General features: G+C 47.1%; 3 protein-coding genes across 5 annotated transcripts in view; 1 reads left to right on the top strand and 2 right to left on the bottom strand.

The window, feature by feature from the left end:
• The window catches only part of LOC125516674 (putative pentatricopeptide repeat-containing protein At3g47840), a 42,409-nt gene extending 32,199 nt beyond the window's left edge, over positions 1 to 10,210 (top strand). For 2 of the 3 annotated variants that reach the window (XM_087527333.1, XM_087527332.1), the window contains exon 5: positions 2,593 to 3,266. The gene's annotated coding sequence lies outside the window, so the exon portion shown is untranslated. Of the gene's footprint in view, positions 1 to 2,592; positions 3,267 to 7,338; positions 7,792 to 9,926; positions 9,998 to 10,150 lie in introns of those variants that run through there. The other variant, XM_087527331.1, reaches the window with a different exon arrangement.
• LOC125515086 (uncharacterized) lies at positions 4,502 to 5,429 on the bottom strand. The gene has a single exon (XM_048680507.2). The coding sequence runs from the start codon at positions 5,345 to 5,347 to the stop codon at positions 4,751 to 4,753; it is 597 nt and encodes a 198-aa protein (XP_048536464.2). The 5' UTR covers positions 5,348 to 5,429; the 3' UTR covers positions 4,502 to 4,750.
• Positions 10,211 to 11,488: 1,278 nt separating the features above from the next.
• On the bottom strand, positions 11,489 to 12,571 carry LOC125515085 (uncharacterized). Its single transcript, XM_048680506.2, has one exon. The coding sequence runs from the start codon at positions 12,496 to 12,498 to the stop codon at positions 11,776 to 11,778; it is 723 nt and encodes a 240-aa protein (XP_048536463.2). The 5' UTR covers positions 12,499 to 12,571; the 3' UTR covers positions 11,489 to 11,775.
• Positions 12,572 to 12,934: the final 363 nt, after the last annotated feature.

Here is a 12,934-nt window from a genome sequence, read left to right as displayed (position 1 = left end):
GTCCAAAACAGTAGATAATATAAAATGGAGCAATCAAAAATTATAGATACGTTGGAGACGTATCAGGCGCCCATGAGGGAGCGAAGCTATCCTCTTGATGCCTCCATTTTGCACTTTCAGAATAGGGGATCTGCTAGAGATGCTCTTACATGTCAACAGAAACCCTTGGGTGCTAGTTCCAAGAGCATCTCCAATAACATGTCTAAATTTGATTGTCTAAATTTTCATATGCACAATGGCCTAAAAAGATTTTTTGATATACTCAATCAATTTTTCAGCAGATTATCTATATTCTCTCTCATAACTGCCAATTCAACTATCAGTTGATCAGCCACAGTTCAACCATCATATGGTAGCAGCAAATAAATCAGTAGCACCAATCACAGTTCTTTCCGAGCACCCTATAAATCAGTAGCACCAATCACAAACCATCCCGTGGACCTGGTTAGAAATTTCTCGTAGTTCACCTTCGTGCTAGCTAAGTTCCCTCGTAATTTATGACTGAGTTGTTGCTAGCAATAATTCAGTTGTAATACTGTATTTGAGAAGTAATTGTATTGTGACCCTTTTTACTTGATAAACAACTTCATCTGTTGGCTATTTACTTTATATATCTTGGAAGTTGAACTATTGGACATGATCCGGCTACATCTCTGTTATGGGGCGGTTGTCTTGTTGAAGTGTCGATTTGACAATTCTTCTCCAGGGGACTCATCGAAGGAGCAAGAAGAGCAGAGATTAGGTTAGTAGGACTTATCTTCAGGTGAAACTTTTACTAGAAGAACAGGGAGTTTGATGCTACTATTATTAACCTGAGAAGGCATTCCCCAATAAAGGAAAAACAACCAGATAAATTTTTTTGCACAGGAATTCGTGCACTAGAGGCGTGTTTGGTTGCCCGCATGCAGCCCAACCAGGCCCGCACGGGATGTGCACGGCCTGTTTGGTTGGCTGGGCTGCATGCGGTTTGAGGCCCGCACGAACCTCAAAGCAGCCCGCAGCCTGGCCCGGCGGGAACTGCCGAATCGGCAGTTTCTCGCCAGCTTGGCCGGGCGCGGCTGCGCATGCGGGGCAATTGCACGCCTCGGGCAGCGCGGGAGACGGAGGGACGTCTCATTACTCGCCCCTACTCTCCTGTCACCGTCCAGGTGCATTGTTCCCGCCGCTCCCTCTCTCTCCCTCACCGCCCCTCCCTCTCCTCTGCTCCGATGGCTCCGCCACGCCCACCGTCGCGCCGCCCTCTGACCCCGATCGACCAGCGCGTCTCCAGCATCCAGGAGCGCTGGCTGGCCGGGCTGCAGAACTCGGGCCGCGACCTGGCCTCGGCGCTGCGGGCGCCGTCCCCCATCTGCTGCCCGCCTCCACAAGCGCAGGCGCCGGCCAATGCGGTGTCGGCCGCTCCTGCTCCGCCGCCGATTCCGGACCTCGTGGCCCTGGGATCGGCGCCGGCGCCGTCGACGGAGCCGCCCCTTGTTGGGACACCATTGGCGTCGGGGGTTTTCTTGACCCCCGTCCGAGGGTTTTCTCCGGTCGGCGGGCAGTCCTTCTCGACCTCCGGCATGGCGTTCAGCATGGGGCAGATGCCGCAGGCCGTCGTCGGGTCCGGCTCGTCCTCTGCTCCGCCACCTTTATCGTTCCCGCCGGGGTTTTCACCCCAGCCTTGGTTCGCCTCAGCTGCGCGTGCTCCGGTGAGTCAAATCCCCAACAATCTTGCTCATAGATGTAGATTAGCGGTTAATTTCTTAGGCATGTGCTAGGATTGATAGGATTCTAGCAGATCCGATTGGATGCGATCCCAATCGAACCCAATTGGACTGATATGTTCTTGTTTTGTACAGTGCGTGTGCTGCTGCTTGTGTTCATGCTAGAATGCTAGTAGCTGTGTTGCATGTTAGATTCATGTTAATGCTAGATTCATGTTCATGCTAGTGTGAGTGCTACTACATGCTAGATTTGTGCTACATGCTAGTAGCTATGTTCATGCTACAATCATGTTCATGTTGAGTGATGAATGCTAGAATCATGTTGACTGATAGCATGCTCATGTTAGGATCATGTCCTTGTTTCATGTTGCATGTTGAAGCTAGGGTTTGTGCCATGAGTGGATGTTATACGTGCATGTAGTAGGATGGTCCCAAATCTGCATGGCTGCACATGGGTGCTATTGGCACTTGCTGTTGCTATTTTTAGATGTTTCCTTGTTTAGGATAGTGTAGTGGTCAGTGCCAGTTGCAGCAAAGAAGATGCTACTGATTAGTGACTTGCCCAACAGCAAGTGCCATTGATAAGTGCCATTCGAGGCGAATGGCACTTATCAATGGCACTTGCTGTTGGGAAAAATGGCACTTATCAATGTCACTTGCTATTGGGCAAGTCACTGATCAGTGTCATTGATCAGTGCCATTTGCACTACAACAAGTAGATTAGTGCTCTTGCCCAACACCAAGTCCCACTGATCATTGCCATTTGGCCATGAGAACATGCCGCTGATCAGTGGCACTTGCTGTTGGACAAGTCCACTGATCAGTGGCACTTGCTTGCTTGCTTTGTTTGATACTAATACTTGTCATGTTGCCTGACAAGATACTGAAGACTGACTGGGATGTGGCGGGTGGAGGAGCTCAGGCCGTGGCCGGAGCTGAGCGCGCCGAGGATTTCATCCCCACGAACAGGTGGCTCAGGACGGTGGACCTGCCTGGCAGGATCGCCTTCATGAGCGTGCCTCCTTCAAGGGGACGATCTTCGAGGCAGGGCCACGAGGAGGGGGCCAGGGAGCCGATGAGATTCTACGCACAGATCAAGGACAACGAGGACCTCGCCATGCTCGTCATCCCCCCCAAGTTCGTGGAGGTGATGAACACTTGGCTGGTCATCAAGCGACTCCCGCGTGTGGTCAGGCTCTCAGCCAACAAGAGGTGCGTGTTCTGGGTGCATGTCCAGAACTTCGAGGGCCAGATAGTGCTTGGCCGGGGGTGGAACTACTTCTGCCGCCGCCACAAGATCGTCCCCGCCGACCTCGTCGTTGTGCGCATCTCCGGACTCGGACTGAAGGTTCAGATCTACAACCACGACTCGTCGGTGATGTGCAGGTACCGTTGCAGCAGGCATAACTGTCTTGGTGGCATCGAGCAGGCTATGTAGTTAAGTTAAGTCAGGTGTTAGTGGAGAACTTTTAATCTAGACTTATGCTATCTAGTTAGGATGTGTGGAGAGACTTGTGCTGGGAACATGTTCATATTTTGGCCAGGTGCAGCACCCTGGCACAGCAAGGAAGGAGGATGCCCTTGCTCTTAATCTAGACTATGATATCTAGTTAAGTAGTTTGCTGTGTTAAGTTTGCTGTCATTACATTGCTTGCTTTGTTTGATCCTGCTGTTGTGATGTTGCTGATGTGCTGATCATGTGTGGTGGTAAGGCCACCACATTTAAATGGGGTGAACAGAATACAAACGCTGTTTGCAACCAAACAGCTGAAGTTTGTATTTGCTTACATCCTAAGCACAAATGCGGGCAACCAAACAGCAGGTGGGTAAGTGCCTCTCGATGCGACGTAGACAACCAAACAGATTGCATCTGCTGCATATGAGACTGTATTTCAGCACCAGACTGGGTTGAGATGGACATGCAATGCAGGTACTGTTTCAAACTGTAACCAAACATGCCCTAGATGATTGCTCGTACTGTGTCGGTGGGGAGGAAACGAGGTATATGTTGCTGTGTTGAGAGTTTGAGACGCAAGTTTTGTTCGAGCCGCACAAGTCCCTGGAAGCTATGCTGGTTTGAGAGGTTTGACCGGAATGCAATGTTTATCGGGCTCAGGAGGCCGATCTGCTGGCGTGGTTTACCAGCCCAGGAACGCACCCCGTCTTGACCGTATCGTTGATCCTCACAGGCCACAGCTTCCTTCCTCTCCACTTCTCGTGTTGACGTCTCCTCTCGCTCGCTCGTTCGTTCGTTGCGTTCTATCCGGTGCATTTGACAATTCCGTACGACAAGACGCGACCGTGAGCAGTCTGCGAATCGCTTTGCGACTTGTTTAACCGTTTGGTTGACTCGGCAGGCTGGCCTGGCATCGATGGTGATAGTTGTGAGGATCGTTATCCGTCAACATTGCTTTACGCTCGGAGAGAAGTACGCGTCCTTCACTTTTTCGGTTAAGCGCGCAGTTGCATTTCTGGTTATAGTGCTGACTGAAGCGTAGTTTGGCAGCTACGCTTCGTTTCACAAATGATTTGCCTAACCGCTTGCTTCCGCCACCCGCGATCGGCGGCACTGTCACGCTCGCGTCGCCGTCCAGTATTCCCCCGAACGGCCACCCCGACCGTACCTCGAAATCCATCTCTCGCCGTGGCGTCGCTGGCTCCCACTTGTTGATGGCTCCCGCTCGCCATCGAGTCCGCGGCATCCGTGTCTCGCGCCCGGCGCTCTCTTGTTCTCCCTACTAATATGGATTCGTGCTACAGAAATTTTTAGTTGCCTGAGGATTAGCGAATGTGTAAAATGAACAGAATCTGCTGAAAACTTAACAACTCAAGAATCAGTGTTTTGCATCTACTAGTATTCTAGTGAATCACATACACAATGGGACATATTCACATACCCTTTGCCAGAATACATGTCCTACCTATCCTAAATCTACTAAACCAATTAAATATGTGGGCTTAAACCTAAAATATGGCTTCAAACAAAACCAAAAAACAAAATAGAAAACACTACTACTAGTATTTACAGTATCTTCTTGAGATACGCTTCACTCAGCAACCTCTTGAATGATACTCAGAGCGCGCTTCAGCTTCACCTTCACCTTCAGCCGCGACCGCGCCGCCACGGCGGCCATCTTCTCTTGGCTCTTCGGCGACACCGCGAACTCCCCGAGCGTCCGCTCGTTAAGCTTCTCGTTGAGCAGAACGTCCTCGCCGTCTTCCACCTCCTCGCGCACCGGCATGACGCGCACCTTCTTCCTCCCGCCGCTGCGGCGCCAGCGCCTCCGCTGCGGCTTCTTGGCCGCGATCGCCGAGCTCGCGCGCACCGCAAGCGAGGCCATGTCGGCGCTGGATAGCGGCCGCCCGAGCAACGCCGCCGGGAGCACGAAGTATATGTGCCCCGGCCGTAGTACCTCCCCGGATGCCAGCGCCGGGGGGCTCTTCTCGAAGTAGAGCGCGTCGGAGTTGCAGACGAAGAAGGACGCGGCGCTGCCGCCGAGGACGTCGGAGACGGTGACGCGTGGGCTGGCATGGAGCTCCTTCAGCGATCCGTCGGCGGCAACGACCCTGACAGGCGCCGGCTGGTGTGGCTGCTGCGAGAGGCTGCCTCGGTGGTTGGAAAAGCAGGAATGCTTCGCTCCCATGGAATCTTTGCGTGTGTGCAAGTGTTGAGAATATTTTTGGAAGTTCGTTGCGACTTGGATATGGAGAGGTTAAAGGATGGTTGCGTATATATAAAGGTTTGTTATGTGCTGAGATCAGAGAAGTGACAAGAAAAGGGTGACATGACTTATCACTTCAATCCTTTGCTTCTTGTTAATTGTGTAACTGCACATGCACTGCTTGGAAATTCCTTCCTTTTCCTTTTTTCTTTCGGGAAAACTGAGAATTCATTCCGCAGTAATAAGATTACACTAAGTTATAAACTGCGAAATGCAGTTTGAACATGATGCAATCAAAATGTGGTTCTATCTTCTTTCTACCATACTTAGTTAAACAGTCGGGAACCCTATTATACTGTCGATCAGTTTTCATCGGAATAAACTATGGGCCTTTGAGAAGGTGCTTAATCTTAGAATATTTAAGAAACATTAACAATAACAAAAGCACCTAATCTTTGAAAAAACAAATAATATAATACTTAGAAGGAACTGGGTTTCCCGTCGGATAATACGAGAATGAACACATTTCTTCTTCTTCTTCCTTAACTCCGATATAGTGTTTGCTTACACACATCATAGTGTAATGAACAAAAGCTTCATTTTCCTACATTTGATATACATTTGGCAAGATGTCGACAAACATGTTTGAAGGAGTATCCAACTTTCAGAGCCTTGAGAAATAGGTATAGGTGGTACTTAGTTCATGTCATTTACCAACACAAATGAAGATATATGACACACATTGTTACTTAATAGTAAAACACGTTTGCTTTTCTCGACCCGCATGACAACTAATTCCCATGCACAGCCGCGAGATGGAGACATGGCGATGTGGTTGGTCACGACTCAAGGCGTCTCGGAGAGGCCTCGCTAGGAGCATGACGGAGATGGGGCCACCGCCAATGAAGGTGTGGTAACAGATTAACTGGTGCTGGTGGGTGCCCTTCAGACGTGATAGACGCTTAGATTGGACCCCGAGCACGAGACGAGGATGTCATGGCTAGCCACGGCTTCACCGACAAGGGCTCGGGCAGGACCTCGTCGAATGTGAGGCAAGGAGAGAACAAGGGACAACGGGGCGAAGAAATCTCGGCACGCCGGGAGGTTGAAGGAAGAAGAGAACTAGTGACCTTGAGAACAATGGTGGAGCCAGAAAAATAGAATCAGGGGGGCCGAGTGTTGTTCGAACTGGTTGGGGATGGCCAAATCACTGCAAAGTAGGTTTTTAGGAGCAAATGCTCACTAATTTTGCATTGTTCACTAGCTAATTAGCAACGAATTTGTGATGTTTTTTTTGGAGGGGGAGGGGGGCAGGGCCCTATCTCCGCCAGAGGAGGAAGAAGTGGAGGTTTGATTTTGATCTCGATTTTGACTGAATGGATTTTTTTTGTCAGACTATCATGTAATATGTAATAGTTGGCCTCGTAAGGCCTCATTCGGTTTGAAGAAAACCAAAACACATGATTTAGGAATAGTACAAGAAGTTGATAGGATGGCACTTGCCATCAGAAGGAATTGTTTTGCCTCGTTTCTACGCACAAAATGAGCTTTGAGTGGATCTATAGATTCATTCAAAAACATTTTTCGATAAATGAAATATATTAATATTCTTTCAAAAACATAGGAAATGAATAGTATTCCTATGAAATTCCAGTACGCGTTTCCTACAAACCGAATTGATCTATAAATTTTTTTCCTCTTGAATCCTTGTTCCTATGCTTTTCTGGTAAAAATCCTTCAAACCGAATGAGGCCTAAACATACTCCTTGATGGATGTTTGAACCTTTATAATTCTCACATCTCATAAAATCACGCAAGGAAAAGAAATAGCCTGTACCATTGCGTTGCTTAAAAAAAGTAGTGGGTGTATCTGCAGCTGTATATCCTGCCAACCGATCTCCTCGTCGAAATAGAAACATACAGTACCTTGGTTAAATATAATCTTCCCCATCTACAAAACTCCATCTTTACAGGCGCTGTATTGCAAAATTAACAAGGCAAGAAGAGCAAAGCAAGGCCAGGGGAGCTGTCGTTAGCGCTGACGCACGCCATTGCCGCGTTTGTGCGCTTTGACGCCGGATAGAGATATCCACTGCTTCACCGTTAATCCGGAAAGCAGGCATGCAGACAGCGACGACCATTCCTCCCTCCGGACAGAAGCTGCTTATATTCCTCGGCGTACACTGACCAGTGACAGCGACTCGTCCGGTCAATGGATCGCATCCGTGCGCCCCAAACAACCGCCACGGGCTTCATTTTCCTGCACGCGCCGGCGCCGCGGCTTCGCCAGCGCTTCCATCGCCAGCTACGACGGGACAAAGAGAAAACAGAGAATGTTCCGAGGGAACAGCGTGGAAGCGGCGGAGATGAGACTGGCCGGCCGTGGCAGGGCGATTACTGTTCAACGTCTCTGGCCCGACAAGCAGGTAAGAGGTTGGTGTCTCTGCGGAAATCGAGAAAATTGAATATTTGCCATTTTCAATACATAGTTTCTCAAAATTGCCACTTTTAAGATGGGCTTCGCAATATTGCCACTTTGCTCGTTTGCTCCTTGATTACTACGCCACTTTCCTCTTTTTAATGATTTTCTTTTTCTTTTTCCATTTATAAGCATGGGAAAAGACCAAACTGCCCCTGATTCTATGTATACAATATACTACATACTGAGATCTGATTATCTGCATTTGGTATTCTCGTTCGAGCAGAGGAGAGAACGAACCACACAATGCAGTAGAATCTATACTCAGATATGGCCTACATCCTTCCAAAAAGCGACCTTTACAATACAGGTCATAGAGATACAAAAATTAAATAATGAATGAAGGTTATATAGTTAGCCATATTTCATCTTTACAATATATTTATCATCCTGTAGGCTGCCAACAATCCTCCAAGGACAATCCTCACTTGACTTGCAGAACTCTCTAAATCTCTTTTTAGCTGACTTCTTCGTGCCTATATCAAACTCCTCATTGATGGCAAATTGCCTCACTGCTAACCTAAATTCCTTCATTGATGGGTACATTGTGCCAAGGTCCATTTTTGGGTGGTCCTTATCATATGTAATCACTCTCATTTGGTATGACATCACTAACAAGAATGGCAGCACCATCATTATCACTGCCCTGCTCAACCATTCTACGACCCTTTGGTTCACTCTTATCTTTTTTCTCTTCTTCATCCTGCAAGCCCAAAATTTCACATAACTGATCCTCACTCGGTAGTTCAATTCTACCTTCTTCATCATGTGTCTCCACTATTTGCAAGTTATCCCAATCGACTTCTGAAATTCACGTTGCCTCAACCTGTAACGATGGATCCTCAGTACTGCTCCCCAACGCGACCTCTGGGTCATGCCTACTTGAAACAATTAAGAAAACATGAATACAAGTTTGGGTTAGCGGTCATAAACATGTCAAAAGTCACGATCAGATTTTTACAAAGCATATATGTAGCTGAACATAAATTCCTCCAGATTGTTTACTATTTCCCTTCTTCATTGATGCATGATGATTCGAAAATTCTACTATTTCAAAATTCTACTGCCTTTACAATTAGGATAACTTTTACCTCTCATTATGATTTCAGGAAGAAATAAGTCTTTCAAGGTTCGGCTCTGTTGAACTAGTGGTTGTGACGACTCTGCTGTTTCTACTTTAGTGAATATACATCACTTTCTTTTTTGCATTCTTACTATATCTAGTACTGCTCCCAGAATTAGATGCCAGATAACAACGACCTTTCCCATCCTTTCTTGATTTAGATATAGGCTATCAGAATTAGATGTGAACTGTGGATGTAGGCTATCGTTTCACCTAGCAGGGAGCAGTTTAGGAATCACGATTGTAGTTTCCCCAGATTCCATACTCACATGATGCAGTGCTTTGTTAACGAGCCATGCAAGGATAGATCAATCGCTACAGATTTTTGAACAGAACAAGGTAAGGCTCAATACGATACCATCCAGAATCCATGAACGCGGCGACGAGAACGGCGACACACGACGTTGACGAGATCGGCGGCACGCAACGTCTAAGCCATCTGCGGCACTCTGCCATCAAGAAGAATCAGGGGCAACACAAACGATATTCTTGGCGGCCGGTGCGCTGCTCTCATATCAATTAGTATCAATTAGAACGTGGATACTACGTACGTGTATAGAATCAAGGGCAGTTTGGCCTTTTCCCCTGCTTATGAATGGAAAAGGAAAAAGGAAAATCACTAAAAGGAGGGAAGTGGTATGGTAATTAAGGAGCCAACGAGCAAAGTGGCAATTTTGTGAAGCCCATCTTGGAAGTGGCAATTTTGATAAGCCATGTATTGAAAGTGGCAAATATTCAATTTTCTCGCGGAGATCTGAGCCGTCGTGGTCGCTTCGTTGCTTTTCGCGATCGGTCGACCAGTCGTGGATGCTCAGGGCAGTGTTACGCATGACTGCTAAAGAAAGAATTTTAATTGCCAATCATGCCTGGCTCATTCCGGTTTTACTGGCTGGACGATTCCATGTGATTTATCAGATTTTGACGTCAATTTTTCTTGTTGATTTTCTTGTTTCCTACAGGCGGGGAAATGGTTTGGTTGCCATCCGGAGGACTTTGGCTGCAAATGCAACTCACTCTCCAACTTAATTAGGTGTGTCTTAACTGACTCTGACGTCAGATCCCTCATATTAGTAATTATCACAGATAGAAGAAGGGAAGAGTCAACAACATACCACATCTTTTGTAAATGCTGTTGCAACAAACAGTATAGCAGACTGAGTTATTATTATGTCTGTTTTTGCAGTGAGCCGTGTACTCGACTCCACTTAATAAACTCTAAAGATACGCTCAATGGAGACTACGGGGCCAGGACCAAAACGCCCCTGCATCAGTATCTAAGCTACTCCGTCAGTCAGTATTTAGCAGGGCAGCGCCGGGGTGTATCAGATTCGGAGATAGCAGGGCCGATTGATCTTGGGACGTGCGTAACTGAGCCGACGACTGACGACACAGCAGCGATTCTGGGTTCTCGTCGTTGCCCGACCCGCCTGCTAATAATTCTTGACCCCGCGGCCGGCTTCCTTGCTGCTTCTCGTGTCGCCGTCGGGTCCTTGGCCGGCGTCTCTCGGGCGTATTAATTTAAAGAAATTTCATAGAAATTTTAGAGGATAGGATTTTTATAGGATTTTTTTCTTTAGAGCCCTTTGGTTCATAGGAATAGATTTTTATTTCTATATAGAATTGGTTCCTATCCTCCACATTTCATAGAAAAATAAAAAGAAGTCTAGACTCAATAAAAAAATTTCTTTAGTGTCAACCAAACGACATCTTGTTTCCTATTCCTACTCATAGGATTTGAGATACATGTCATCTTATTTCCTACAAAATTCCTATTCCTATAATAATCCTATCATATGAACCAAAAGAGGCCCTAAAGTATAACGCGACTACGTGCGTGCGGTTGAATAGTTTACCCAAAGTAAAAAGAAGCCGTCGGTTGACTTGAATAGTCATCTTGTAGTGATCTTAAAGTTCTTATATTGGTTTACATATGGAGTACAGTAAATACGAGTTTGATTCCTCATAATTTTATACTTTCTTGGTCTGAAATTAGTTAACATTCAAATGGATTTTTTTTTGCGGGGTGCCCCTTTCTGCTATTTAGCTGTCGCTGTGGTGCTGTCTGATCGATACATCAAACTATTAACCCGCAAAAAAAAAAGAAAAAAGAACCCATGGTGTTTTAGAACTTGGAGTCATACATTTAGAGACAGTTCGGTCAGACATTTTGACTACTTCCATCGTAGCATATAAAGCAGGAAAAAAATACCATACAGATTTTGCGCAAATAAACAAAACACTATACAGATTATAAGTACTCCCTCCTTTCATCTATATAGGGCCTAATGCGTTTTTTGAGGCTAACTTTGATCAAATTTTAGAGCAATAATATATGACATGCAACTTACACAAAGCATATAGTCAAATTCGTATGTAAAAGGAGCTTCCTATGATATAATTTTCACATTATACATACACAAAGCATACGGTCAAATTCGTATGTGAAAGGAGCTTCCTATGATATAATTTTCACATTATACATATCATGTATTATTAATTTTGTCAATAATCAAAGGCGGTCTTAAAAACACATTAGACCCTATATAGATGAAATGAGGGAGTAGATAAGAACTCAAGAATCAGTTTTTGGCATTCCTGGTAGTTTTGCATCTAGCATTGTACTATACACACTGGGAGATATTTACAGTCTATTTCCCAATTTGTTTGTTCTTTCCCGCCTAAATCTACAAAAATCAATTTAATACTATTGGCCTAGGCCGTTTGGCCTCAGGAATTAAGAATGGTTCCAAAATTGAAGGAACAAAAAAAAATGAACAACACTATCTTTCTCTTGTAGAAATGCTCGAGTCAGTCAGCAGCCTCCTGGATGATGCTCAGAGCCCGCTTCAGCCTCAGCCGCGACCGCGCGGCGAGCTCCCCGTTGCTCTTCTTCGCCGGACTCACCGACACCGCGAACTCCCCGAGCGTCCGCTCGTTAAGCTTCTCGTTGAACATGACGTCCTCGCGGTCTTCCACCTGATCCTCGTGCACCGGCACGACGCGCAGGTTCTTGGTCTTGCCGCCGCGCCGCTCAGGCCTCTTGGCGGCGATCGCGGCACTCGCCCGCACGGCGAGCGCGGCCATGTCGGCGCTCGAGAGCGGCCGCCCCAGCTCCGCGGCAGGGAGCAGGAAGTATATTTGTCCCGGCCGGAGGAGCTCGTCGGAGGCCAGCGCCGGTGGGGGCTCGTTGAAGTAGAGCGCGTCGGAGTTGCACACGAAGAAGGAGGCGGCCTCGCCGGAGAGAACGTCGGAGACGGCGACTCGGGGGCTGGCCGGGAGCTCCTTCAGCGAGCCGTCGGCGGCGATGACCCTGACCGGCCCCGGATGGTGTGGCTGCTGCGAGAGGGTGCCTCGGTGGGTGGAAAAGCAGGAAACCTTGGCGCCCATGGAATCTTTGCAGGTGTGCTGTGCGTGGAAGTGTGAGACTGAGATTTTTCTGTCGAGTTCGTTGGAGCTTTGGATGTTGGATGTGGAGATGGAAAGGAGGTGAATGTATATATAGAGGTGGGTGGTGAGCATCGGAGAAGACATTAATGACGCTTTTGATACCGCGCCGGTAATGTTTTTACTGTATCGTATTCAGGAAGCGCCGCTTCCGAATATTCTTGCGTAAAACGTGGATCGTTTGGTTACTTCGGCTGAGTCCCGATTTCCAACCCCGACGAATTCGGGCGGTTTTAATTTCGTGAAGGGCTGTATCGGAAAGCGCGTTTATGGAAAACATCGTCGCCGAAACAAACGCTCGCTATGGTTTTTAGAAACCGATGTAATCGGAAGCCGCCCTTTTTTCGACGAACCAAATGCATCGTAAAAATAATAATCAGAGAAGCGATAGAAAGGAGACTACACTTCTCACTTCAGTCCCTTCTTTCTTGTCCAATTATGAACATACACATGCACTGCTTGAAAATTCATACTCCCTCCGTTCCTAAATATTTGTCTTTCTAGACATTTCAAATGACTACTA

The sequence above is a fragment of the Triticum urartu genome, chromosome 6A (genome assembly GCF_056163025.1).
Source record: "Triticum urartu cultivar PI428250 chromosome 6A, HENAU_Tu73, whole genome shotgun sequence".
NCBI classification, from domain to species: domain Eukaryota; kingdom Viridiplantae; phylum Streptophyta; class Magnoliopsida; order Poales; family Poaceae; genus Triticum; species Triticum urartu.
Note: the sequence above shows the minus strand (reverse complement) of the source record. Positions and strands in the feature narration are given on the sequence as shown.

Bases quoted from the DNA above. Each gene is read 5' to 3' on its own strand.
- LOC125515086 (XM_048680507.2), bottom strand. From the start codon at position 5,347: ATGGGAGCGAAGCATTCCTGCTTTTCCAACCACCGAGGCAGCCTCTCG.
- LOC125515085 (XM_048680506.2), bottom strand. From the start codon at position 12,498: ATGTCTTCTCCGATGCTCACCACCCACCTCTATATATACATTCACCTC.